Below are 26892 nucleotides of genomic sequence, written 5' to 3' on the forward strand. Positions count from 1 at the left end.
GTCCCTGTCACAAAATAAATGGACAAGAATGTAGTTAGTATAATGGGGAAAAATCAATCCGTTCACATAGGAGTAGAAAATTCAGGTTCTAATAAACATTTATTGGTTTAAATTTACATGAAAAAAACTTCGGGTTTCATGGGTGATGTTTTCAAGGAAAACTTCAGGTTTCCAAAGAAATATGAACTTCAAGTTCATATGTTCCTGCAGACAAACAAAAATATATATACAAAAATATGCAACAAGAAAATATGCAAATAGATTTTCACGTCTAGAATTATAATTGAATTAATTATTTGAACTTCGGGCCAAATTAAAGTGCGGGTGAAAAATTATAAAACCCATAAGGCGTAAAAAAAAAAAGAAAAAAAAAAGGCATTTAAACTCAAGGCCCAAAAATAATAGGCCAAAAGTCCACGGGTGGGCTAAGTAAATTGAAACCGTGAGGTCCAAGCCTAGAAACTAGGCTAGGGGTTAGGCATAGACTGATCAGGCCCAAATAAAAAATTTGGGTCGGAGGCCCAAGGTAGAAGACGGGCAGCAAGGACGCTGGGTTAAAAAAAAAACATAGGCCCAGATAGGGCGTTGATCAGATGCGGCACAGTACAAATGCACGGATGCACTAGTTATAGGCTGGGATCACGTGCATGTGGGGACACGGATGCACCAGTGCAAGGCTGAGATCTAGTGCAACGCAGGCGCAGGGACACCATAGCCATATGGGATGGTGTCGCTTTTGGGGCAAGCGGCGGATTATGGGTTGCAAGCTTACTAGCCCAGATTAACAAATCTCTCCAGTGGGCTGAAAAAACACCAAAGCCCAAAGGGCTGGTGTTTGGACCAAAGGTTAGCCACGCCCAAATGGGCTCAGGTAAGGACCAAAGAATATCCTAACATTGTTGGGTAAGGTTGCAGTTGCCGGAGTTAAGGCCAACGCCGCCACTTTTGGCGGCCGTGTTTTGGGTTAGTTTTAGTCGGGGAAATATCGAGATAAAAACCATTGTTGAAAGAACCTGATTGCGTGATGATATTGATGAACTAGCTTGATGCAGAAAACTTACACGTCAGATTCCTAAGTGCAACGATAGAGCGTGCTGATAACATATTGTGGCTTGTTTTATCTGACAAAGAGAGAGAGGCCGGCGGCACAGAGAGAGAATAGAGAGATAGATGTGTTTGTAGGCTTGTGTAGAGGATGTGTTATTCCCCCTACACAATGCCTTTATTTATAGTAATAAGGGAGGGAAGAATCCTTCTCCTCCAAGGAATACAAGTCCTAATAGGGAAAAATAACTAGTATCAAATCTAATCTAGGATTTACACAATCACACTTAAATAAGAAGTTATAATAATTATATCTTTTACTCAATTTTAGAATTAAATGTTAAAATTAAATATTATTTCTCTTTTTTCTTCCTTCTAATTCGTATCTCAATTTTTTCTTCTATCTCACTAGGTTAATTGTGCTACCTAATCTATGAATTTATAAATGTGTGGGGGAGATATGGATTTATAAATGTATGGGAGATGCAATTTTTTTGTACTATTTTCATGGATGATCGGTAGATTATTATTTATTTTTGTAGATACATGTATCACAAGTTAAATGTATTTTATCAACTTATGATATAAGTATCGTATATGATGACATTTAAATTTTCTTCATGAAATTGGTCAGATTTTCATATTTAAATATTCAATTAAAATTTGAGTAAAAGTGCAAAAGTCAAGAAATTTAATTAAAGTTGAAAACAGGATAACTGGACTAAATCCAACAACTCAAAGTTTTGGGCTTAGATCTAGGGGAGGATCCATTCAAGGACCCGGGACCTCTTAGCTCCAAGAATTGCATGCGAAGACCTCGGAGGACCACCCAACGATTTGGGTAGCAAGTCGGATGGTGGAGGGAGCAGAGGTGTGTAGGCTAATTCAGCATGTTTTTTAATGAAGAAAACGAAGAAGAATTGTCTGTGAGGAGGAGGAGGAGGATGTCTTTTTGTTTAAAATGACTTGACCAAAACGATATTGTTTTGAGCCAAGTCAGTAAAAAAAAATAAAAACAAACTCTTTACCAAGCTCCACGTAAGGCTCTCCTGTCTCTTTCTCTACACGAGACTTAATATCACTCATTCCAAATTGTTCTTTACAGGCCCTAATTCCCAAATTTCAACTATTTACTTACCCCTAACCCCCACGGATCCCCACCAGACCACCACCACTGGTCCACCTCACTCCTCTTCACCAACACCACCTGGTACACCTATCTCCACAACTACTTAATCTTCAATTCCCAAATTAAAATTGATGTGTTTTTTTTTTTTGTATAGAAATTTTGAATTTAAAATAGATTATAATTGACGCTATGATTATTGGGATGTAATTTCTGATTTTTTTTTTATATTGATTTGATCATGTCTTGCTTAGTTCATATATATATTTTTTTTAACTTCATTGACATATATATATATATATATATATATATATATATATTTTATAATTGAAATGTAGAAATTAAAAATATGGAACAATATTAGAAACAAAAATCATCATCGATTAGTTTGGACAAATCTATTCTGGATAGTTTCACTTCAATCTTGGATAGTTCAAATCCGATGAAAGATTATCCTCCTAATATTCAAGATGAGATGTATATTGATGAAACCTTTTACATCTACAAATCAAGGTTTTTCATTCAAAATATATGAAACCTCGTCATGGACAAATATTGTTCTCTGTAATGTTGTTTGTACCATAATTATTAATGAATAGATTATAGTTTTATGTTATTTTCGACTAATATTTTAGAAAATTATATTGGGACTACCCGATGTTAATTCTGGATCTGCCATTGATTAGATCACAGTACCCCATAAATAAAAGGCTTATTTTCAGTTACGCCCCCCTCAAACTCTATTTTAATTTCACTTTACCTCTGTGACTTAAAAGTCACCACTTTACTCTCTGAAACTCAAAATTCATTCCACTTTAACTTGTGGACTCTCTTCTTCCCGAAAATTATAGGTCGCCTCCTAAAACATATATGAGACTTAATACCCAATAAGACTATGCCACATGTGCAATAAATTTGATTATAAATCTTCATTATCCGTCAACATTCAATAATCATAGAATATTACGTTTAAAAGAAATTGAAGAGGTGAAAAAGGTAAAAAGAAATTGATTAGTCTGGCTCATGCAAATTAAATCCACATAAGAAACTAACACAACGAAGACAATGTTGAGCAAATTTTGAGTTTTATTGAGATGACTTTCAAGTTTTAAATGGTAAATTGTGATCAAAATCGAACTTCAGAAGACAAAGTAAAGTGAATTTTGAATTTCAGAAAATAAAATGATAATAAGATTTTGGCTGCAATCAAGCCCAGGAACAGAGAAAAGTTGGTGCATATGCAGATAATTTATGATTACATAAAAGAGGGATTGGCTAAGTTTTGCTTCCCACCACTACTTAAGCAGTGCCCGTGAAGGGCTGGCCATTGATCAAGTCACGGGTAGATAATGCGTGCATATACTTACAATACAAGATATGAAAATTTTGAGTTTTAACGAAAATGACAAAAATGTGTTGTAAGTAAATAGTACAAGAAGTAACTTTTTAGAATAAAAATATGATTTTTCGTGTTAAAATAAATATTACCGGAAGCTTTTTATTAAAGTTCCATGTAAAATTATGGATCCCAATCAACCACGTCAAAATCAGCCAAGGATCCCCATGATCAAGTTCTTTTCGTTTTAGTTTTCCAATTGGTGGCCTTAAACCATAGTGGGTCTCATGTAACCCATTTGTTTTAGTGCCCCACCAAGCACTACCACTTTCATTTTGGGATACCCTATCCCTCACATTCAATCTTAAGATGGAATGCAACTGTGTTTGAATTGTTAGATTGAGACTGTTAAAATTCAGTCACGCAACGTAATGTTGCATCCTATACATTGTATAATATAGAATTTTCACTTTACATGGTATGAATACAAGGAATTATGAGAGAAGAAAAGAGTGTTTGATATTGAAATATTAATTTACATTATTTGACAAAATAATTTATAAAATTTGGTACATTATCAATATTTGATTTTTTTTTTCTTTTTTTTTTTTTTGTTTTTTGTAGAGAATATTTTATTAATCTTTTTTGTCAAATACTACTGTTGATATTCTATAATCTCAAAATCAATATTTGAAAGAAAAAAAAAACATTGACTAAATATATACAATGTATCAAATTCTTAGTTTTAGCAATCACATAATCAAATAGAAGTTGTGCTTCGATCAGTCATTCATGCGCAAGTAGGTGACTTCCAAGCTTGCATACATTTGATTAGAAGCTCACAACGTGTGTGAGTCATGCACTTATATATGAGCGATTACCTTTAACATTTTTCAAGCAAATGGAGGAAGTAGTGCACTACTTACTACCATCAATGACGTAGCTACATAGGGGCGAGGGGGGCCACTGCCCCTCCACTCTCCGGAAAACAAGCCCAGGAACGTCCCTTTGTTTTAGCCGGAAACTGGAAAATATGGTGGTTTCTGACCTTTGCTGCTGTGCAGCACCCCCTGCGCTGGTTTGATTCATAAAAAAATAATATTTATTTAAGCAAAGCGATACCGTTTTACAGCTTTATTAAAACAAAATAATAATAAAATATTGGAGGACACCCAAACCAACCTGTTTTACTGCAGCAGGGTTTGGTTTCTGGCCCTTGCTGCTGTGCAGCGTCCCCATTAACCATTACCCCATTTTCCATCAGAGCCCCAATTCCCAGCAATCACCAAAAGCCAACCCGTTCCGCTGGCCCTTCCATTCCAACCTCCATGCCAGCTTCCATTTCAGTCGCCATCCAGCCGCCACGTCATCCTTCCCAATTTTAGGTAAATTTTTTATTTTTCAAATCCTAATTAACTATTTAATACGATTTTTTTAATTAGTATTGAATCATAGGGTAATACATTAATATGGTTATTGATTATTGATTGATTAATTGAATTACTGAATAAGTTATATTATTATTCATATTGATTAGTCGAATTGAATTTTTATTTATTAAATCATTTGTAGTGATTATTAGTATTAATTAATTGAATTGTTGGTTTGATTAATTGTTAGTTATATTAGTATATTCTGAGAGTCAAAGAGTTTTTTTCCACTATACTGTTACGTAATAAAACGATACTACAAGAAAAAACAATGCTTAAATCCTTGCACGCTTTTATTTGTTTTAATAAATTATGGAAGACATTACTATATAAAAGGATTTGACTGTGCCATTTTTTTTAACCTTGGACATTTTAAGTTCGTCCCTCCCCCTGACATATCCTGCCTTCACCACTGACTACCATGTGCAATTATAATACCGCCAGTGATTTAGGGTTCTCTCCATTCTCAGGTCTATAAACAAGGTGGGGGATGAAGTGAACCAACTTTCTCGATAGGGAGGGAGAAGAGGATGAATCTCAGGCATAAATCACAATGAAAAAATTGGAATGCTTTCTATATGTGCGCACTGTGAGTTCTGTTTATACCCCCATTATTAGGTTATCATATTCATATCTCTTAGACCTCCGTATTGGCCCTGCTTCAACTTCCATTTTTAGAATTCTGTAACACAAATGTGCTTTAACTTTTTTCTATTTGGATGGAAACCGTTCATGTGAACAATGATGGCCTCAAACAATCTAAAACGTAGCACACTCATATTCTATGTATACTAGTAAAAAAAAAAAAATATATATATATATATATATATATATATGAAATCACGATTTTAAAATTGTTTATTTATTTGATACATATAGATGACTAAACGATCTTAATTTGATCATTTTTTTTTTTTTACATGTATGATCTTGAATCGTAATAAAAATGAACAATTTTGATTATTGTGTAAGTTACATATTCAAATCATAATACTGGACCCTAGCTGCTCTCTCGTTCCCCTATCAAAACCCTAGATCTATGGAATTCATAGCCAGCAACCCTTAATCCGGCTTGAGGCTGGCAGCCCGTGTTCCTCTTCTCGTTTTCCCCCATCCTCTTTTCATGGATTGTTGCAGATCTACTTTTTGTTTTAGTATTTTTGTCAATAAATGTTTCAATGGTCTATTTACTTATGAGTTTGAGTATTTTAGTTTTGTGTCGACTGTTATCGACTTCTCTTGAGTTTACTTCGCTGTTTCTAGTAGCCTTGTTAGTGTTGAGCAAAAAAAATTATGTTGGTATGTGTAATACCCTGGAAATTTTAAATATATGAATTGGATATTCATAATTATAAATATGCGAAAAGAATTGGGAATTTATATTAATTCATAAAAGTTTAGTTTTAAATTAAACTAGTTACAAGGTTTAAAGTTTGGACATTGATTATTTAAAATATGTACACCTTTCGAGGTCAAAATTTATATTTTTTAATAGAGCTCGATTTCACGAACGCGTAGGTGCAAACCGTTCGTGAAACGGTGTTTTAACGAAGAAGTTATTAACGTTTAAAGTCGGGGATAAATTGGTAATTTTAAACATCTTTAGAAGGCTCCAGAAAATCTAGAGCCATGTGACATGTCACATATGTGGCTGAGATGAAAGGAAGAAATAAAAATGGATGTTTGGGATTGAAAGAAAAGCATAGAAAGGAGAGAAGGGGGAAGGAATCAAGGGGGGAGGGATGGCCATTTTGGGGGGGGGGGGGGGGGGGGGGGGGGGGTGTAGGTGGGGTAGAGAGGAAGGAAAGGAAAGGAGAGAGGGGAGAATGAGGGAATCCTTCGACCCGGTTATACCCACGACCCGATCCGGTTGGATCTTTTGATTCCAACCACCTTAGACGACATGAAGGGTGTCAAATTGATCCTTACTTCAAACCCAATCGTTCCCTCTTCCTTGTACATCCCAAAAATAATAGATTTGGCCTTGAAATTAGGAAAAATGCACCCGGGGGGGGGGGGGGGGGGTTTGCTCGGGTTCCCCAAATTTTGAAATGTTTCCATCAAATTACTACCACCATTAGACTCCCTTTGAGGTGTGGAACAAATCCCAAACAAGTTTAGGGGCGTCTGAGTTACTTTGAGGTCAAATTGAACACACCCAAATTCAAGGGTTTCCGGCGGTTTGTGGCCGATTTGAGGTGTTTTCTGGCCAAATTAGGCTTAGCCTCAGGTATAAAAGTTGCTCCTCTTACTGACATCTACTTTCTTGTAAAATTTGGTAATTTTTGGAGATAGTTGATATTTTCCGACGAATCTGGGCGACCGACTGCCACCGGCGGCGGCGCGTGGCCAGGGAGCCAACGCCGTATTTTTAGGCTAATTTTGTTGTTCTAGAATTAAATTTATTAATCATTTAATGTAATACACTTGTTTAGCTAGATGGTGATTGTTAGTTATGTGTAGAAATATCAAAGTTTAATTGAATTGGAATTTGTGAACTACGAATGACTTGATCTCTGTTTAGGGTACATAGGCAGTCTAACGAGACGTTAGATGCAGCCATAATACCAGTAAGATTAAATATTCAAGAATTAATCTTTGAATTAGAGGTTGCTTGATAGAATAATTTGGGGAATTAAGTTGTTAACTTAATTAATTGTTATGGTAACTAAAAACATGGTTAATTTTATAGGAATTAAATCGGTTGAAGATTTATAAGTAAGATAAAAGAAATAGTAGCAAACTAAACAGGAGTTTAGTTTGGGTCTATTACTAATATTATTATTTCTTGAAATAAAGCAAATAATTCGGGGCGGGGCGTGACAGTATGGACATTAATTCGTGTCGGCATTGCTGACTGTCAAAGAGTATCCTCATGTTCATTATATTAGTTTTTGTGTGTAGAAAGTCTCAAATGTCAATTCGAGAAGTGCTTGACTTTTTCATTAGGCATGAAGTTCACTTGGGATTTGGGGTGCAATCTTAAATCTTCTAAGCTTGGAGGTGGATGATTTTAAAACTTGGATGCATTCCTTTTCTGGAGCATGTCTCGCCCTCAACTCTACTAGTACGGTGGCAACTAGTTTGACCAAGTTGGTCTATTATGTTTTCCTGAAGTTTCTTTGAATTGAGGACTACTTAAATGTTATTCAAAATGTTCTCTTTAATATTTGTATCGATTTTTAACATTTAAATCGCTATTGTTTACCTAAAAAAAGTATTGTTCTCATCGATGTTTTCTTCTATGACTAAATTAACTGTGGTAATTGCAGTTAATGTATGAATCAATCATGGTAACTACAACCACTTGTGACTAAACTTAACATATTTGTACAAGGCCTTGATTAATGCACAACTAATGGGGTTTTCTAAAGAGTTTCAAATTTAATTTTTGTATATTGACATTGTAAAGCATTCTCAAAGAATGATGCTTTTTGGGTGAAAAAGGTAACCAACTTTATCATCTCCATCCATTTTTGCTCCGCAGATCAAACGAAAACAATAGAAAATAAATACAGTAAACAACAAACTGCAGACGCTATTTTTTTTCTAACTTGACATACTTCATTTCGCAAGAAACCAAATTACACACGACAAAGTTTGAAGAACCACCATTTTGTGTAGAATGAGCAGGAGGAGGAATCCCATGAATACTCAGGTGATTAATCACTCTTCTATTTTTCCTACAAATTATTATTTTTCCACCTCTATTATTTTTGCTTTATATTTTTGTTTCTTATTTTATCCATCTCTACTGTGAATACCAATATGAGTCTCATTATTTTCGAATTCTTAAAAAAAAATTTACAAAAATCCCATCATTTTTTTTCCAATGTTGCAGTTATCTGAGATGGTGATGGCAGTAGTATTTGCGGTTTTATTGGCCACAACAAAAGGAGTTGAAAGCCGCAAGGCTTGGAGGGAGAATGCAGAAGGAGAATACCTTGAGTACTGCGTCATAAGTTGCAGGGCCAAAAGTGCTTCTCTGACAGATTTTGGAGGAGTTGGAGATGGAACGACATCCAACACCAAGGCTTTTCAGGAAGCAATCACTTATCTGAGTCAGTACGAGTCAGAAGGCGGGTCACAACTCGTTGTCCCTCCTGGTAAATGGATAACTGGCAGCTTCAACCTCACCAGCCATTTCACTCTCCATCTCCACAAGGATGCAGTTCTTGTTGCTTCTCAGGTAATTACACAAATTTTCCTTAAAAGTCTTTTTTGTTCTTTAACTGCGTTTACTAACGCATACGAAATAAATAGAAAAAAAAGCATATGTAGCTCAATGTATAATTATTAGGAATTGTATTAAAAAAGAACGGTTGATCTCATTCTCATTTCTTCACTCTCTTATTACAATGTTTTGATTTATAATTTCTCTTGTTTCAAGTGAAAAAACATATCGTAAATAGAATTTAAAATGGAGTATTGTCAAATAAACTAAACCCAAAAGGCATTCTTGTTTTTTCTCACATTCCATTGTGGTTTTGTAAATTCTTTTACATCTATTAGTTGGTATGTGGGATAAAGGACAAAAGGAACAAAGAAGAACAGAGTAAATCCGTGACAGCATGCAGGACGAATGCGGTGAGAGAGGAAGAGATTCAAAGCCCAAAATGCCCTTCAAACTAAAGTTGATTTTTAGATCTTGTGCGCAGACTTTTTTTTTTTTTTTCCTTTTTTTTTTGGGAAAGCTAGATATATTAATCAAGACAAAAATGCCAAAAGTACAACGTAAGTCCACAACAAGGCAAGCAACGATCTTATGCAGACTTCAGGCAACTCTTATTTACACTTTTCTTTTGTTGTCCAGCATTTTAAGCACAATATTTTATTGCCATAGGGTAGTGATTTTATTTCGCACAACCATTATATCCTTTTACGGTCGAGGAAGGGACAACACAGAAGGTGGAAGATTCATCAGTCTGATATTTGGAACCAATCTCACTGATGTTGTAATAACAGGTAAAACAACCACGAAATTTAATCAAATTATGAATTATACTATACAGAAAGTTGTTGAAATTTGCCAAGTATAACACAAAGGTACATTTTTTTACCAGGTGACAATGGCACCATTGATGGCCAAGGGGAAGTATGGTGGCAGAAATTCAAAAGGGGACAGTTAAATTACACCCGACCGTACCTGATTGAAATTATGTACTCCGAAAACATCCAGATTTCCAATCTCACTTTGGTTAATTCTCCATCATGGAATGTTCATCCTATTTACAGCAGGTTTCTTTCCCTATTTCTCCAAATTTTTTGTTGTTTTTTTTTAATGTTTTATGTTGTAAGAACTGGTGAAAGAGGTAATAAGCACTTTTCTAATCAAAGATGTTGAAAATGCAGCAATGTTCTTGTTCAAGGCATTACAATCCTTGCCCCAGTGACATCTCCAAACACAGATGGGATCAACCCCGGTAAGCACTTTTCTTAGAAGTTTTTTATTGCAAGTATAAGTGCTTCTGAACTTGCCATCAATATCATGCCGATAACAAAAACTGATATCGGTTTGTTTTTGTGCAGATTCTTGCACTAATACCCGAATCGAGGACTGCTACATTGTCTCTGGGGACGATTGTATAGCAGTAAAAAGCGGTTGGGATGAGTATGGAATTGCTTTCAGGATGCCCACGAAACAGCTTGTGATTAGACGGCTGACGTGCATTTCTCCATTCAGTGCGGTGATTGCACTTGGGAGTGAGATCTCAGGTGGAATCCAAGTAGTGAGGGCAGAGGACATTGTTGCCATCAACTCGGAGTCAGGAGTTCGAATCAAGACTGCTGTGGGAAGAGGAGGATTTGTGAAAGACATATACGTGAGAGGGATGACTATGAAAACTATGAAATGGGCATTTTGGATGACAGGAAACTACGGATCCCATGCAGATAACGGCTACGATCCATATGCTCTTCCTGTGATCCAGAACATAAATCATCATGAGATGGCTGCTGAGAATGTGACAATGGCAGCTGAGTTGGAGGGGATTCCTGGTGATCCGTTTACAGGGATTTGCAAATCAAATGTTACGATTACACTGGCAAAGAATGTGAAGAAATTACCGTGGAACTGCACTGATGTTGCTGGGATTTCAAGCTGCGTTGTTCCTCAGCCGTGTGAGGCTCTGGCCTACCAGGTTCCAGGCAGTGTTGCAGCATGCAATTTTCCAGAAGAGAGCCTGCCAATTGATAATGTTCAAGTCCAGGTGTGCTCTTACGGGAGGAAGCACTGGCGATAAATTGAAGTATCATATTCCCTACCAGGGAATCTGTTTCTTATGAAGATTGATAGATTATATTACAAAGTTACATTGAACGTTTGAATCGAAAAGTTGGATCGGTTACTTGTTGTGCAAGACATGGCATATACTTTAGGAACCCTAACCACAAAATGATATTTAAACGAGCAGACGAACCATTTCAAGCAAAATTTGGGAAGTGATTTTAAAACTCGCTTTCTTGCGCTCCTTTCTTCTCTAGCCTTTTGATTGAATAAATCAAAAGAGAATCAAGGGACAACAATAGAGGGAGTACAGAAAGAGAAAACGAGAGTGAAAATCACTATCCGAAATTTTTTGGTCCAATTAATCTAGATGTAAGTTTACCGTATCAATCTACGCATTGAAGCTACCGGAAGTGAGGAGTTTGTAAGTTGTAACGGGCAATGCCGATGCATAACTGTACCTGCGTCAAGTTCTCAAAACAAGGTCCAACTAAGACATCATCAAGATGAACAGAATAACAAATCCAGGAAAGAAGCAATAATCTGCAATGTGCAAGATCTGACCAAGTAAAAACAAGAAAAAAGCTCTTCAAATCTTTCGATTTTATATGCTTAGTAAAAAGAAAGAAATCCCATATCCCAAGTCCAAATCAATACAACATTTATAATCTTTGAACAAAGCTCGAAATCATTTTCCCCCATCCTCACTTCAATATACCGCTTTGGAGCCTTTGCAAGCATTCACTAGGGGGCTTCACCGATGTTCGTAGGACACTAATTCCCTCAAGTATTTAAGCTCCTTGCGCATAATTTGACCGTGAGTTACGAGCGAAAGTTCTCAAGAGCTAGTTCCCTTACGGGGAACGGTGATTGATTATACATTGTTAAAAGATAGTAAGTTCTTCATAATACATATATCTACAGCCCTAGCAGAGCATTTTCGTTTAATGGGTTGGGTCTGGATTGAACTTCACTGCTTCTCTCCAGATGAGCTCTTTGATGTGCTCTTCAGTGCACGAAGGTTGCTCAAAATCAAAATGGAAAGGCCTTGCGCAGATGGGCTCATCATTGTTATCATGAAGGGACGACAAGTATGGGTGACAAAGTGCCTCGTCAACTGCAGATAGATATAAAAGTGTAAGTCGGGAAAAGCATGGACTAAATGAAATCCCTTCGAAAATTTGGACTCATTTCTCATACCAGTAATGCGTCTACTAGGATCGAACACAAGCATTTTCTCCAGCAAATCCACAGCCCCAGGAGACATATTAGGGAATCTAGCAGCAAACTGTTGCCTCCGGAATTGTGGAAGCTGTTTTGCATATCTTCGGGCATTATCACTTCGAAGAAATCCAAGGCTCGCATCATCAGGTGAACCTATCAACTGTAAACAGAAACAATAGCAACACTCTAGGTTTAACGTACATCTCACAAGCATGAACATATAAAGACTTTCGAGTTTAAAATAAAAAAGCAGAACGAAGCATTATTCCCAATGAAATGATAGGATAGAAGAATGATATGAATCCCAAAACCATGCCATATTGTTACTATCAATTTACCAATTTGCACAATAATATTTAGGGGGTAGTGCTATTCACACACCCATTTTTACCTCCCACGCCCCTGTTAATTTTTGTCCACGGCAGCTGGAAATTGAGAGGGATGTGTGAAAGGTAAAAATGAGTGTGTGGATAGCACCACCCTACTTAGAACATATCAACAACCTATCTTTTTCCATTTATATCCAGCTAATCTAACAAACTTCAACCGTAGATCAAAACTAGAAAGCATGCTTAACTAGATTTTAAGTTCATTTGGAAGTTCCACAAGTAGTACCTCCGTAATAAGCCTCAGCTGATGGACATAGTCTTTCCCAGGAAACAAAGGTTCTCTCGTCATGATTTCACCAAGTATGCAACCAACAGACCAGATATCAATTGCAGCTGTGTACTCTGAACAATTAAGTAGCAACTCTGGTGCTCGGTACCAACGAGTGACAACATACTCGGTCATGAAATCTGTCTCAGATGTTGTTCTAGCTAGTCCAAAATCTCCGATTTTAAGGTCACAGTTAGCATTTAGAAGCAGATTACTTGGCTTCAAATCACGGTGCAAGACATTGGCTGAGTGCACATATTTTAGCCCTCGTAACAACTGATACAGAAAGTACTGCATAGGATTCAAAAAATATTAATACCCTGCGTGACTTCGAACCCAAAAAAACCAAACAAACCAGATCACAATACCATATTATGAATTCTAAACATTGTCCGAAACATCAGCCATCTTTGATATTTCTTTTTATAAAAAAAAACTGAGAAAATATTTACAATACCAAAAACAACTGAGAAAATATTTACAATAGTAAAAACATTCTGATAAGATGTTACTAACTTTTAACAGTTCAATAGCAACAAAAAATACTTTTGTAGTAACAAATCAATAATTTATCTAACTGAGCTTTTTCCTGTATTATTAACAGTAATCACAAATATTTAATACTGCATGAATTCTCTTTAATCAACATCTATCTCTTTGCCATTTGATCACTACATCCAAGGTGTTTGTGTCTAAGTTTCCATCTGCATTTTTCTATTAAAATTAGAAGTCCATATTCATCGAGCATCAGACTTACAGAAACTGCCACTTAGAAACCTCTAGGAACAGAGAAAGAAAAGTAAAAGATTATATGGTTAAATCCCCTATGCAATCAAAATATGCAATAAATTCGCAACAAACCAATAATATATTAAGAATGTGAACTATATGATTGCAAGGACAATGGATGACGTCCCAGTGATATTACTGATTCCAAACCTGACAATGATCATCTGTCAGTGGTTGGTCAGAACGAATGATCTGATGAAGATCAGTGTCCATCAATTCATAAACAACGTAGACGTCATTGAAAGTCTCTTTTTTGGGTGGTCGTACAATGTCCTTGATAGAAATAACCTGTAAAGGGAATTAGCTGAGGTGTAATTCTGAGCAGACCCATAAGAAAGAGTGATATATGTAGTCCAACAGAAAATAAACAGATAAAGGCACATGGAAATGAGTCCTGATCTGCAATATGGCAATCAAATTCAGACATGCTGTGTGTAAATCACATTCTCTTTTGATAGTAGATAGCCATTAACGATAAACAAAGGAATCGGACTGCTGAAGAACATTCCTCATAGAAAGTCCCAGAAGACAAATAAGATGTTAAACCCAACATAGATTCAACATGCTGTAGCCTGTAAGGCATCATCCAGAGTCTTTAGCGATGTAATACCATATCAGCATGTACCCAGTCTTAGACTTGCTTTCAAATTGTATAACTGTTAGAAATAAACTTACATTTTCATGGTCCATGTGACGAAGAAGCTTGATTTCTCTTAGTGTCCTTTTGGCATCTATTATATTGTCAAAAGCGTTGCCAATCTTCTTAATTGCAACTTCCTCATGGGTGTCTGAATTAACAGCCGCACTGAAAAGCAAGAAATTGTGTTATTGACTGCTCTGTTAGCCAAAGATTATACTTGTAGAACGAACAACATGGAAAAGCCTTTTGCAGTATTATAAGCGCCCTTCTAGGCTAATCTGCTCTTCACTACACATGATGAGCAGAAGCAATGGCATGAAACCACGCTTACCAACTTCATGAACAGCAAAGAATAGATGCCTAATCCTATTCAACAAACCAGCTTCGTTGTACGTTAGCGGTTAACTGAACAAAGAATACACGCATCTATCTGAAATTCGGAAGAAAATACTCCTCCTCTAATTTGTTTCATGCTAAAGTATGCATAATATTCAATACCAGCACCAATAAAACCTCTAATCCAAGATATCAAATAATTTACACAACAAAGTGGCTCGAATAATAAACCAGTCACACAAACTTCTTCTTACTCTATTTCAAACATTTTTTCTGCATAATAATCAAACTTTTCCATAGGCCAAACTCATATTGACAAAGCTACAACCGAGTCCTAAGTTTAGCACAACTGTCAAGATTTCAAAAACACGGGCAAGCGGCCCACTGTCATCCACACCGATATCGTTCCCCTAACTTGCATGTTACCACCTATATCACAACAAGGTCCCACACACTCTGGGAGCCCACCGCCGGTCCCTCCATTTCAAATTTATTACAAAAGGTAATTAGAATCGAACCACTCAACATAAGTAACAAAACATGTTTAATTTTGTTTGTTTTTCGACGTGGGGTTCTTGTATTCTTCAACCAAAAAAACCAACCAAACATAAAAAATTAAAGTTTTAAAACGAATCGAAAGTACCCCAGATAGCAAAAGAAGCAAAAGATCAGGACTTTTGAAAGCAGAAAGCTCACCAGACAATGCCATAAGCACCTCTCCCAATAGGCCTAATGGGAGGCACGTACTTGCTGGAGACCTCGAACAAGTTCCCAAACACGTTGTACTGCGCATATCTACCGCCATGGGTGAGCACCCTTTTGATTTTTCCGTCTGCCGAAGCAGCAGCTGCAGAGCTCGACTCCTTGGCAGCCATTTCCAAACTTCCAAATTGCAAAACAAGCGCTTTTCTCAAAAGGGTTCAAAAACCCCCAAGTGGGTTGTTTGGGGCTTTAATGGCGCTCGTGAATCAGCACAGCAGGGCAGAGAATCAGCTTAGTAGGTGGATTTTTCGGATAACAAATAATGGGTTTTGTGTGAAACTCTTCTGTGAATGCAATGCAATGCAAAAAAGCCAACTGCTTTTGCTTTTACAACAACTGCTTTTGGTGATCGTGAGAATGGTTTGCAAAATCCGTGTCTTTTGAATGGGACTTTTCTTGGTCCAAAATTTTGAACACGAAATTAGGAAAAGTGAGATTAAAGTAAAGTAAAACTGGGTCTTCGTTACACACGTGATGCATCAAGCACACGCGTCCATTACTTTTGACCCCAACGATTTCCAAAGCCTAGATGGACCACGTGGAAGGACTGAGTGCTTACGACACGTCGTATTTGGGCCAAGACCACCTGGTCATGCCCGATACGACGGGTAGTGAAACTGGTCATACAATGGTGAAGAGGATCCTAACGCTTCGAATTCCGAAACATAGGATATGCTGGAGAACCATTGACTTGTCTCACGTTATGAACTTTTTAGAATGAAATTACAAATAAACAAAAAAAGAATCGTCAACTTGTGTCTTCATCTAGCCTACTATTACTTATTGTTCTAAACATACCCATCTAACATTATTTAGGCTCCGCTTAGACCATCTTTAATGGTAACTTAAAATTTAAAAATATTTAGCCTAGAAAATTTAGGTTTTAGTTCAAAAATAGTTTTTCTACTCCAACCCTTCTGACCTAAAATTTTAGCCTCAGATTTTCAAAGAATGAATTAAGGCTATTTTTTTTTAATTAACTTTTAAAAACAAATTATGTAGACTATCCTAAATTAATTTTATGAACATTTTAACCTAAAATATTTAAATTCCGATAAATTTTGAAAAATCACTAAATCAATATATGAAAATCATGATAAACCATATAAACTTAATACCAACAACATTTAATAAACCACATAAACTTTAAAAAATAAAAAAAAAATAAAAAAAAGACAATTAATAAACCACATAAACTTAATACAATCGAAAACTCATAGACTACATAAACTTAATAATGATATCCATCATCTTGACTTGGTGATGGACTTGGGTGATAATCTTAAGATGAATCATCATCTTGAAATATACTCCTTATGGCATTCCTTCGTAAAATTTCCTTTTGTTTACCACGTAAGTATTTCTTCCTCTCTGGAGTGTATTTGTCGAGGTCCTCCATTATCAAATTAGTTTCGTACCTTTCGTGCTCCCTATCCCCTTCTTCCTTCATGGCCAAAAGCATTTGGGCCGATTCTTCTTGCCGACGTCACTGGTTTTCATTCATTCTTGGCATTTCGCTAGCAAATTGTGCACGTGTCGGATCTTGGGACTTCCTTCTTCTCTTTGGTTCCTTTTGCTTATCTCTACCCAGGGGCCTTGCAAAAGAAGAAGTTGGGGTCATTTGTTCAACACCTTCATTGTCGGCAAAATTCACACCTTCATTGACATCTTTTGGGGTGGGGCTTCTCTATGAAATAATCTTCCACATTGTTGATTCGCATCGGTTCCCCACCTCGGACAATCCTTGAGGATGTTCCAAGCATGATGCAACTTAAAAGCTTGATTTTTTGGTGTAGTTCTTGTCTTGTAATTGTCATTACTTTGTCACCCTATGCAACAAATACATAAAAACAATAGTTGCAAAATTCTATTATGTACATGACAACTAAAATATCAACAAATAAACTCACAATTTCTAAGGCGCCCTTTCCACTAGGCATGTCAACCATGGCTCTCTCCAAGCTTCCCTTCCACAAAATGCACGCTTTGTTAATAATCTTCCACCGATCATAAACACCACCAACTTCCCTTCGACCGGCATTGGAGTTTTCATAGAACTTATCAATGATTTTACCCCACAAAACCTTTCTATTTTGGTTCGTGCCGACGGCACCATCTTCGCTAACAGAAATCCATGCCAAACATAAAGCAATATCTTTGTCAAAGGTCCAATTACGACCTAACATGCTCTTTTGCCATCTTGAAAAATTTGGAAATGAGAAGAAATGGTAAAAAGAAAAATTGGAAGAATTGTAGGAGAAAAGTGAGTTTTGTGTGGATGTTTGAACAAATACATAGGTATTTATAGAGTTTTTGGTTGAATTTTAAGTTAAATAATTGTTTTAAATTATTTTAGCCGTTGGATTTAAATTTGGACCGTTAGATTTGATTATATTCGATTTAAGCAGTTGGATTCAATAAATATATAAATATAAAACTAAAAAAATAATAATTTGAACCTGGATTGTTGGATTAACCAATGGCCCATTTAAATCCAGTCGATGGATTGAAAAAAGTAGCCGTTGGGCTACATAATTGGTTGACACCCGGGGGACAACCCCACATGGGTGGGCCCGACTTATCTCCCTCTCTGGCGCGTGCAAGGATGATTTCACTGTGTGGGCGATTGGAAGCTGGGTAGTGTGCTTCACAGCCCCTGTTTCAGTCTCAGTTGGTGGGACCCATTTTGCTTTGTGGCCTAAAATTGGGCTGGTATTTAGCCTCAGAATAGGTTTTAGGTTAATTTTAGGTTATAGGTTCGAGTGGGTTTTTTCTTGGGGGGGAGGGGGGGCGGAAGGGCAAGGGAAATTTTAGGTTTTAGGTTATTGTTGAAGAAGGTCTTAGGTGCTTAATTTCCGTAAATTCAATAGAGTGAGAAAATAAAGGATAGTCAAAGAGTATGAAATTCAAAGTTTCATTCCAAGTCGTCATGTTTTATGAAAATTGGTCAAGGAAAAAACTTTAGGACACCGAGTCCTTTCTTTAGCCTCACTTTCTCTCACAAAAATACACGAGCCCCCTGTTTTTTCTAGTTAATTTGGTTCTGCTCGTGTCATGTCAACGTAACAGCTTCTTATTAAAAATTAGTCCTCAACCAAACTACCATTATTCTTCACTTAAAATAACCAAACGGGCCCTTATTTCTTAGACTTGGGAATAATTGGACTCACCATGTTCATATCTAACAACTCCAAAGAATATAAACTGATATCTGCTACTTGCTCAAGTGGTATGCATTTTCACATTCCCATCTTTCCAAATTTTAATAGTTGCTCAGGGTAGAGAACCTTTGAATATTTCTAGGGCCAAATTGGAAGAATTGTAGGAGAAAACTGAGTTCTGTGTGGATGTTTGAACAAATACATAGGTAATTATAGAGTTTTTGGTTGAATTTTAAGTTAAATAATTGTTTTAAATTATTTTAGCCGTTGAATTTAAATTTGGACTGTTATATTTGATTATATTCGATCTAAGCTGTTGGATTCAATAAATATATAAATATAAAACTAAAAAAATAATAATATGAACCTGGACCGTTGGATTGAACCAATGGCCCATTTAAATCCAGTCGTTGGATTGAAAAAAGTAGCCGTTGGGCTACATAATTGGCTGACACCCGGGGGACAACCTGTCACATCCCGATCCGGGACGGATCACTTCCCGGACCCGCTCCACCACCGTAGCACGATATTGTCCGCTTTGGGCTTACCATTCCCTCACAGTTTTGTTTTTGGGAACTCACGAGCAACTTTCCAATGGGTCACCCATCATGGGATTGCTCTAGCCCCCTTCTCACTTAATTTCGGAGTTCCTACGAAACCCGAAGCCAGTGAGCTCCCAAAAGGCCTCGTGCTAGGTAGTGATGGGAATAAACATATAAGGATCACTCCCCAGGGCAATGTGGGATGTTACACAACCCCACATGGGTGGGCCCGACTTATGTCCCTCTTTGGCGCGTGCAAGGATGATTTCACTGTGTGGGCGATTGGAAGATGGGTAGTGGGCTTCACAGCCCCTGTTTCAGTCTCAGTTGGTGGGACCCATTTTGCTTTGTGGCCTAAAATTGGGCTAGTATTTAGCCTCAAAATAGGTTTTAGGTTTTAGGTTAATTTTAGGTTATGGGTTGGAGTGGATTTATGGGGAGGGGGGGTGGTGGGGGGAATTTTAGATTTTAGGTCATTGTTGAAGAAGGTCTTAAGTGCTTAATTTCCGTAAATTCAATAGAGTGAGAAAATAAAGGATAGTCAAAGAGTATGAAATCCAGAGTTTCATTCCAAGTCGTCATGTTTTATGAAAATTGGTCAAGTAAAAAACTTTAGGACACAGAGTCCTTTCTTTGGCCTCATTTTCTCTCACAAAAATACACAAGCCCCCTGTTTTTTCTAGTTAATTTGGTTCTGCTCGTGTCATGTCAACATAACAGCTTCTTATTAAAAATTAGTCCTCAACCAAACTACCATTATTCTTCACTTAAAATAACCAAACGGGCCCTTATTTCTTAGACTTGGGAATAATTGGACTCACCATGTTCATATCTAACAACTCCAAAGAATATAAACTAATATCTGCTACTTGCTCAAGTGGTATGCATTTTCACATTCCTATCTTTCCAAATTTTAATAGTTGCTCAGGGTAGAGAACCTTTGAATATTTCTAGGGCCAAATATCACTCCCACTCCAATTTACCAACTTTGAAGATGATTGGTTTTCTAGTCCCTCTCAAACTTTATATACTCATCGAACCAACCATGATACTTGCCTTCGCGCACTGGGCGTACCTCTTCAGTGTCTTTCTCGTGGTGGAAACAGGACAAGCCGACTTGCCAGGGTTCGAGGGCGAGCAGGGGTTTTTTTTTTTTTTTTTTTTTTTTTTTTTTTTTTTAATTTTAATTAACTGCAATATTTTGACATAACTTTCTTTGGATACATTGACAAGAATAATCTTAGAGGTTACCGTCACTAATACTCTGATGATGCATTGAACTCACAGATAAAAGATTTTGTTGAACTGTCACAATTTTTACATGTATTTGAATTTTGATTCATGTGCAAAGACAAAAGGGGTTTGTACATATCAACATTAGTTTATCTAAAATTTAAAAATCATTCACCCATTCATATGAATCAAATAAATTGACAATTCTTCGTGAAAATATTACTCGCTATCATAATTTTAGGTTTGTTCAATACAATGAATGACTAATGATCTCTAAATTGAATGAATTATCTTAAAGATGATCTTTAAATGATGATAAAAAGAACCAACAATTTTGATTAAAAAGTTTGTATGTCGAAATTAATGATGCAAATGGTCATTGCAACGCATCAAGTGCTTGGCTTGAGTTTTTGGTGGAGAACAGAACAAAAGGATTATGTCAAGTTTTACGAGGCTTTCTCTTAGAATCTCAAGTTGGGAAGCCATAAGGACAGCGAGAAGGATCATGTCACCAGGATGGGGGAGAGCCAAAGGGACATTTACTACATCATCGGTGAGGCAGGAAGGCAGTGGAGGACTATGATGGGATGAAGCTCGAGGACAAACCAGAGGAAGAGACGCAGAAAAAGGAGAAGAAACAGGTCGTCCGAGAACCTGTCAAGACGATCAAGGACATTCTAGGGGAGAGAATAGAGAAGGTGGTGTCTGACAGAATCGTGGACTCACCTTGCTGCTTGCTGACCGCCATGAACGGTTACGTGGCCAACAAGAAGATTATGGAGATTAACCCTGACCACGGCATAGCGAAGGAGCTAAGGAAGAGAGCAGACGCGGATTAGAACGACAAGTCAGTGAAAGGACCTTGTGCTGCTGCTCTATGACACTGCTCTTCTGTCTTCTGGTTTCAGCTCTGATGACCCCAACACCTTTGCCGGGAGAATTCACTCGATGCTGAAATTGAGCCTGGACATTGAGGAGGATGACGCCGCACGTAGAAAGAGAATAAGATTGAGGAGAGGCGGATGAACGATAAGCCGACTGAGCTTCAAAACAGTACTAGTGTTTTTATACGGGTTTCTTGTAGGCACGCATAAAGATCGTCCGCGGATCTGGCTAATGTTAATTCAGTATCCAAGTTTTGTAATCTTTTGTTTCAAATGTTTACTAAAGATCTTTCGTTAACGAGGCACCATGTAACGATCAGATATAACATTTCCAACTTTTAGTTGTATATCTGACTGTTAGACGGTGAATATATTGAGTCCAAAAGATCAGATTTCTCAAGTACGAACTATATAGTTAAGGTAAAGCCATGAAGCTAAAAGTTACCAAACATTCATAGAGAAATTGATCCAAGGCTTTATATAGATAGACGACGAAACGAAAACAATTTTGCAAAGTGCGATTCAAAGACCGAGTATTATAAAGTTAACATCTAATACAATCCCTCGACTATTTCAAACCTTGACGATTTAACAAAACTGCTACAATCTCCTAATATAGAATATACCATCTTGTTCTCAAAATCCAACCTCAGGAAACCAAGCACTGATCAAGTAACAACTCCCTCAAGAAAGATTAGAGCTGCTAGCCGGGCCTGCACCGAAACCACCAGCTCCACGACCGAAGCCAGGCCTTCCACCAGGGCCCTGCGATACAGAAGCAATAAGCAAAGATAAATTTAAAGGTTTTTGGACGATGTGCAGCAATATATACAAAGACATGGCAAGTAAGAAGAAAGGAAGATGTGTCAAAGTCCAAAAGAGAACAATTACAGCTCGTCTTATGAGTCAGTTTCAAGCTAGAATAGGATCATATTCCAAAAGTGAGTAAATATTGTACTCACGCAACACAAATAGGCAGTAAAAATTTAAGTTTATGAAGGCATCAATAAAAAGCTCCATGACTGTCGATAATAAACTATCAAAATTTCCAAAAATAGTGAGCCAAAGAAAGCCAATTGCTTACCTTACAAACAGTAAAATATTAGAAATTATTGGCAACAGAAAAATTACCCCAAAAGAAGGCTTGAAATCAGCAGGAGCTCCACCCTTATCACCAAAGTCACCACCAGGTGCACGGGGTCCTCCACGGTACCCATCCCTGTCACCACCGAATCTACGCTCTCCATCAAAGCGAGATGGGCCACTGTACAGATAATCAACAATCCAAATTATAACCAAAGCGACTTCAATCATGTCAAAATAAATTCGCACAACAGGAAAATGTTGCACATCAGACAAAGCAATTTCTTCCTGCATAACCAACATTATATCTACCAAAAAACTTATTGGTTAAACCCAAAAAAAAAAAAAACAAAGATCAACAGATTTAACAAACATTTCAATAATCTATTGTGCCCGAAATAAGTTTCGATTACTCCAACCCTTACTGCAGATTTTTGCAGAACTCAGAAAGCAAAACAATTTTAGTCAAAAGGTATCAAATTTAATCAATCAAACAAGCTTCCTACACAAAATACATGTACATAACAACTTATCAGCCACGTAAACGAACATTTAAGAATTAAAATGAAAACAATATACCCTTCAAATACAATATCCCAAGACAACCAGACCCAATTTGGAAATCAACAAATGCAATCAAAAATAAAGAACAGGAAACAAATCGATTACCGTGGGCGGTCACCAGACAGCCCCATTGGGCGGCCAGCAGGTTTGGCCTGCTTCTTCAAAGTTGCAGGGACAATCTCAGAAGGGAGATTGAGGTAGGTCCTCAAAAACTCAATACCGTCATTGGTAAGGTACCAGTAGTAATGCATCCAAGCAAAAGTTTCTCTCACATACTCCTTCGACTTAAGGCTCTGCATCAGCTTAATCACCTGCAGGTTCGGCACATCGATATCCGGGTGCTTCGCCAAGTTATAGTCCTTCTTTGCATAACAAACTCCCTCTGCCCAAATTATATTTAACGAAATTCAACAAAAAAATTGAAATAACTAATCTTTGCAATTTGCATAGCTTTAAACAGAAATATCCCTCTGCTCAAATTAAATTCAACAAAATTAAATAAAAAATTGAAAAAAAATTAACAACTCTAATTAGAAAAGTTAACAAAAATCTAATCTTTATTTGGGTACCTTGAAAGAGGTACTTCGAGATCTCACGACGGTTCTTCTCTGAAATGATCTACGACAGAAAAATAACAGAACCAAACGAACAAATCAGAGAAATAAACAGATAAACATGTTCTTTTCCCACCATTTCAGTTTCTCAGGAACCAAACAGAGGATAAGAGAAATTTGGTTGAGAAAATACCATGGTTGGGGATGAGCTAACGACGGCAGAAGGGGGACCCGGCGGCGAAGGTCTGGGTGCTCTGGTACTCTTATCGTCTGCTCTGCTGTGTGGAGTTAAACCCTAAAACTCTGCTGTGTGCGACACGTAGTGGGTTTTTTGGTAGCAAGATATGGGCCTTGGTATCTACTGCCGTAGTGGGCTTTGAGGATCTTTCGTTCTTTCAACTTACTCATGGGTTTGCTTAAACCTGACATTTTGGACCCGACTTGTTAACCCGATCCGACCTGATCCGATCAGTTAATATTAGTATTTGGATGGATGTTTAACGGGTCGGGTCGCTAACGGGTGAACCCGTTAACAATCAATTAAATAACGGGTCACTTTGGATCAACACGTTTAGTACTCGTTAGTTGATGATGTTTCAGTAATTTTAGTCAAGTCTTAATAACAAAAAATAAACTCTATGCAAATAATAATAATAATAATAATAATAATAATAATAATAATAATTGTTAACGGGTCAAATGGGTAACCCGTTAGTTTAACGGGTCGGATTCGGATGACCCTTTAGCTTAACGGGTTGGGTTCGGATGACCCGTTAAGTTAACAGGTCAGGTTGAACCCGCCCCAAACCCAATAAATTCGACCCGTTTACAAGTCTAGGCTTGCTTAGTTTCTGTTATATTATGGCTGGCCCTGAGAAAATATGTATACACTTTATTTTTTATTTTTCTCTGTTGTCTCTCTTTCATCTCGCTCTTTCAACCCGCTACGACTTATCATTGTAGTCGATGTATTTATTAACGGCTGAAAATTAAAAAAAAATATGAAAAATAAAAAAGTATGCGTGAATACTGAATAGCACGATCTTAAAAGAAAACTCTATGCAGAAATATTGAAATCACATAAAATTCATATATGATTTATAAGTGTATATACACTTTTGAGTGATTAAGGAATCATCGGCCGGTGTCGTGTCAGTGAGACATATGGCATCAATTCCTATTCTCCTTAGTGGCCGACCATTTGTACAATGTCCATCTATGATTCTTTTTGTTTTGGGTCGAAACATCTATGATTCTATATATCAATTCTCAAGAACTGGACTTAACCTTTTCTTTATTTCCATGGCCATCTAACTTTTAATTTGAGTAAGGAAGGGCAATGGTTATGATGGGTAGGTAACCGCAGTTATTTACCCATAATCGTTTATATTTAAATTCGCATAATCGTTTATCCGTTGGGTAATTATAGAAACGGTTATACTCATACTCATAACTATTTATAAATGGTTAACAATACCCATAATCGTGTACCCATTTAACCATAATCGTTTATCATTTACCTGTTTACCCATTTTTGAACCCGTTTATCCTTTTTTTTCTTTACCCATTTACCTATTTTTCACCTGTCTACATTTTTTTTTTTTCTTACAACTTGACAATTACAAAAGAAATTTTTTTCATAATTTTCGTTTTCTGACAATTAAATACCGTTATAGGTACATTTTAAAGTTTTCTCAATACATTGTTTTCTCAACACTCACAAAAAGATGAAATATTATTTGGTAAATATTGCTGGGCAGCAGCTTTAAGACAGAAAACTATCATATATGTTTAGACTCCACCAACCTAATCGGCACCGCAACAAATTAAGCCAAATTTTTCTCTTCAATCGTGGGATGTGTAACTTCAAACATTGTAGTTAGCTACGTAGAGCATGCTCTGAGATATTTTCAGTAGCAGAGCAGTCCAGCCTCCTTGTAGCTCCCAGACGTTTCGGAGGAAAAGTTTCGAAAGGCGTATCAGATGAGCAAGTGAACGTTCAACATGATATGCGTAGAGCTGGAGTCGGCGGCTTTCAAGAAGAACACAATGATTACGCGTGTACTTTAGAGTTCGCTCAGTAGTCATACTAGTTTTAGAGTTCGCTCAATAGTTTTTAAATTTTACATATATTAAATTAAATGGGTAAATGGATACCCGTTATAACCGCGGATAATACTCATAAACGATGGATGCCCGTTATAACTGTGGGTAATACCTATAACTGCCCATTTAAATTTCTCAGATAAACAATTATATCCATAACCGTTTGTTTGTCAAAACGGTTACCCATAACCGTAACCATGAACTTTAAATGGACGGGTAACCGCGGTTACCCAAACCCTAGGTATTTTGCCCATCCTTGAATTTGAGCAAAACAAGGCCATGTGCCATTGATAGGATACTAATTAATTGATTAATCATACTAATTTCAAACCTCGAATCAGTTAAGTTACTCTTCTGCTCTATAAATGGTCAAATCACGTTTTCAGTCCATGCAGTCTACAATTTTATACGTAGATATGATCAATGATGAATTCAAGACTCTAACTTCATAGGTCCAATTGTAAAAGATTCTAAGCGTATAGTGTTAAAAAAAATCAATTTTTTTTATTCAAGCATTTAGTTAAGTATTTAGTGGAGTTATTATTGACCCTAAAAACTATCTGACCTACATAGCGGGCAGGCCGATTATTTAATAAGCTAACTACATCTTTCGATCAAATGCGGGGCGTGCCAACTAGTCGGCCAAGTTCGGCCAAGAAGTAAAATGAATGTTGATGTGGCGTTAGGCGCGTTGCTAACTTCTGCGTCTTGCAATTGTAGTCAAGAAAGGAACTCGTCTCAACATGTGGGTTCTAGAGCCTGAAGAAAAGGCTACTAGTTTCTTCGAAGTTCACGAATCGTCGACGCTGGGTTCGCCCTCAATAATTATATTTGTGAGAATATAAGTACGCCAAACTAGTACCAGACTATACAGACAGAAATACTCATAAAAGTTAAGTGTCTTGATTGTAAATGTGGTTCGTCCGTCGGAATGCCAAACTCTAAAATGTACTTGTGAATATCCAATCATAAAATAAACTCGACTTTCAATGAGCTAAGCCCGGTAACTTGGTAACACCTCATTTCGCCGAGAAGACTAATAAGATAACCTCTTCCAATAAGGACTCGAAAATCCTTGTTGGCCGAGACTTGGATAGGTAATCAGTCGGTCTCGAAGTAGTGTTATTTATCCAAATTGAAGGTCCTCCTTGATCGGCTAATTCTACAAGTCCAATGTTGTTTATCCAAACTTAAG

At 37.0% G+C, this 26892-nt stretch overlaps 3 protein-coding genes and 1 pseudogene across 3 annotated transcripts; 2 read left to right on the forward strand and 2 right to left on the reverse strand.

Annotated features, from left to right (window-relative positions):
* Window positions 1-8768: 8768 nt before the first annotated feature.
* LOC137710076 (probable polygalacturonase) lies at window positions 8769-11204 on the forward strand. Its single transcript, XM_068449033.1, has 6 exons — window positions 8769-9125; window positions 9514-9523; window positions 9785-9901; window positions 10000-10174; window positions 10289-10359; window positions 10466-11204. The coding sequence occupies exons 1-6, from the start codon at window positions 8769-8771 to the stop codon at window positions 11176-11178; spliced, it is 1443 nt and encodes a 480-aa protein (XP_068305134.1). The 3' UTR covers window positions 11179-11204.
* A 550-nt stretch (window positions 11205-11754) lies between these two features.
* Window positions 11755-15973, reverse strand: LOC137711143 (mitogen-activated protein kinase homolog MMK2-like). Its single transcript, XM_068450351.1, has 6 exons — window positions 15505-15973; window positions 14508-14637; window positions 13983-14120; window positions 13002-13334; window positions 12363-12546; window positions 11755-12279 (listed from the first exon to the last, which is right to left on the reverse strand). Exons 1-6 carry the CDS (start codon window positions 15681-15683, stop codon window positions 12107-12109), a joined length of 1137 nt encoding a protein of 378 aa, XP_068306452.1. The 5' UTR covers window positions 15684-15973; the 3' UTR covers window positions 11755-12106.
* Window positions 15974-20878: 4905 nt separating this feature from the next.
* Window positions 20879-21532, forward strand: LOC137710077 (heat shock protein 82-like; annotated as a pseudogene).
* A 313-nt stretch (window positions 21533-21845) lies between these two features.
* On the reverse strand, window positions 21846-23925 carry LOC137710909 (small ribosomal subunit protein eS10z-like). Its single transcript, XM_068450069.1, has 5 exons — window positions 23785-23925; window positions 23607-23655; window positions 23143-23419; window positions 22522-22654; window positions 21846-22155 (listed from the first exon to the last, which is right to left on the reverse strand). The coding sequence occupies exons 1-5, from the start codon at window positions 23785-23787 to the stop codon at window positions 22075-22077; spliced, it is 543 nt and encodes a 180-aa protein (XP_068306170.1). The 5' UTR covers window positions 23788-23925; the 3' UTR covers window positions 21846-22074.
* Between the last annotated feature and the right edge of the window lie 2967 nt (window positions 23926-26892).

Source organism: Pyrus communis, chromosome 12 (assembly GCF_963583255.1).
Source record: "Pyrus communis chromosome 12, drPyrComm1.1, whole genome shotgun sequence".
Taxonomy (NCBI): Eukaryota; Viridiplantae; Streptophyta; class Magnoliopsida; order Rosales; family Rosaceae; genus Pyrus; species Pyrus communis.

Excerpts from the sequence above, each read along its gene's own strand:
- LOC137710076 (XM_068449033.1), top strand. The coding sequence starts at position 8,769 with ATGTTGCAGTTATCTGAGATGGTGATGGCAGTAGTATTTGCGGTTTTA. Across the intron at positions 10,175-10,288 it reads GTTCATCCTATTTACAGCAG|CAATGTTCTTGTTCAAGGCA; the intron begins GTTTCTTTCCCT and ends TTGAAAATGCAG. Across the intron at positions 10,360-10,465 it reads CACAGATGGGATCAACCCCG|ATTCTTGCACTAATACCCGA; the intron begins GTAAGCACTTTT and ends GTTTTTGTGCAG.
- LOC137711143 (XM_068450351.1), bottom strand. The coding sequence starts at position 15,683 with ATGGCTGCCAAGGAGTCGAGCTCTGCAGCTGCTGCTTCGGCAGACGGA. Across the intron at positions 14,121-14,507 it reads GTCACATGGACCATGAAAAT|GTTATTTCTATCAAGGACAT; the intron begins GTAAGTTTATTT and ends TTCCCTTTACAG. Across the intron at positions 12,280-12,362 it reads TCCTAGTAGACGCATTACTG|TTGACGAGGCACTTTGTCAC; the intron begins GTATGAGAAATG and ends ATCTATCTGCAG.
- LOC137710909 (XM_068450069.1), bottom strand. Across the intron at positions 23,420-23,606 it reads CTCGAAGTACCTCTTTCAAG|AGGGAGTTTGTTATGCAAAG; the intron begins GTACCCAAATAA and ends TAATTTGGGCAG. Across the intron at positions 22,655-23,142 it reads CTGTCTGGTGACCGCCCACG|TGGCCCATCTCGCTTTGATG; the intron begins GTAATCGATTTG and ends TTATCTGTACAG.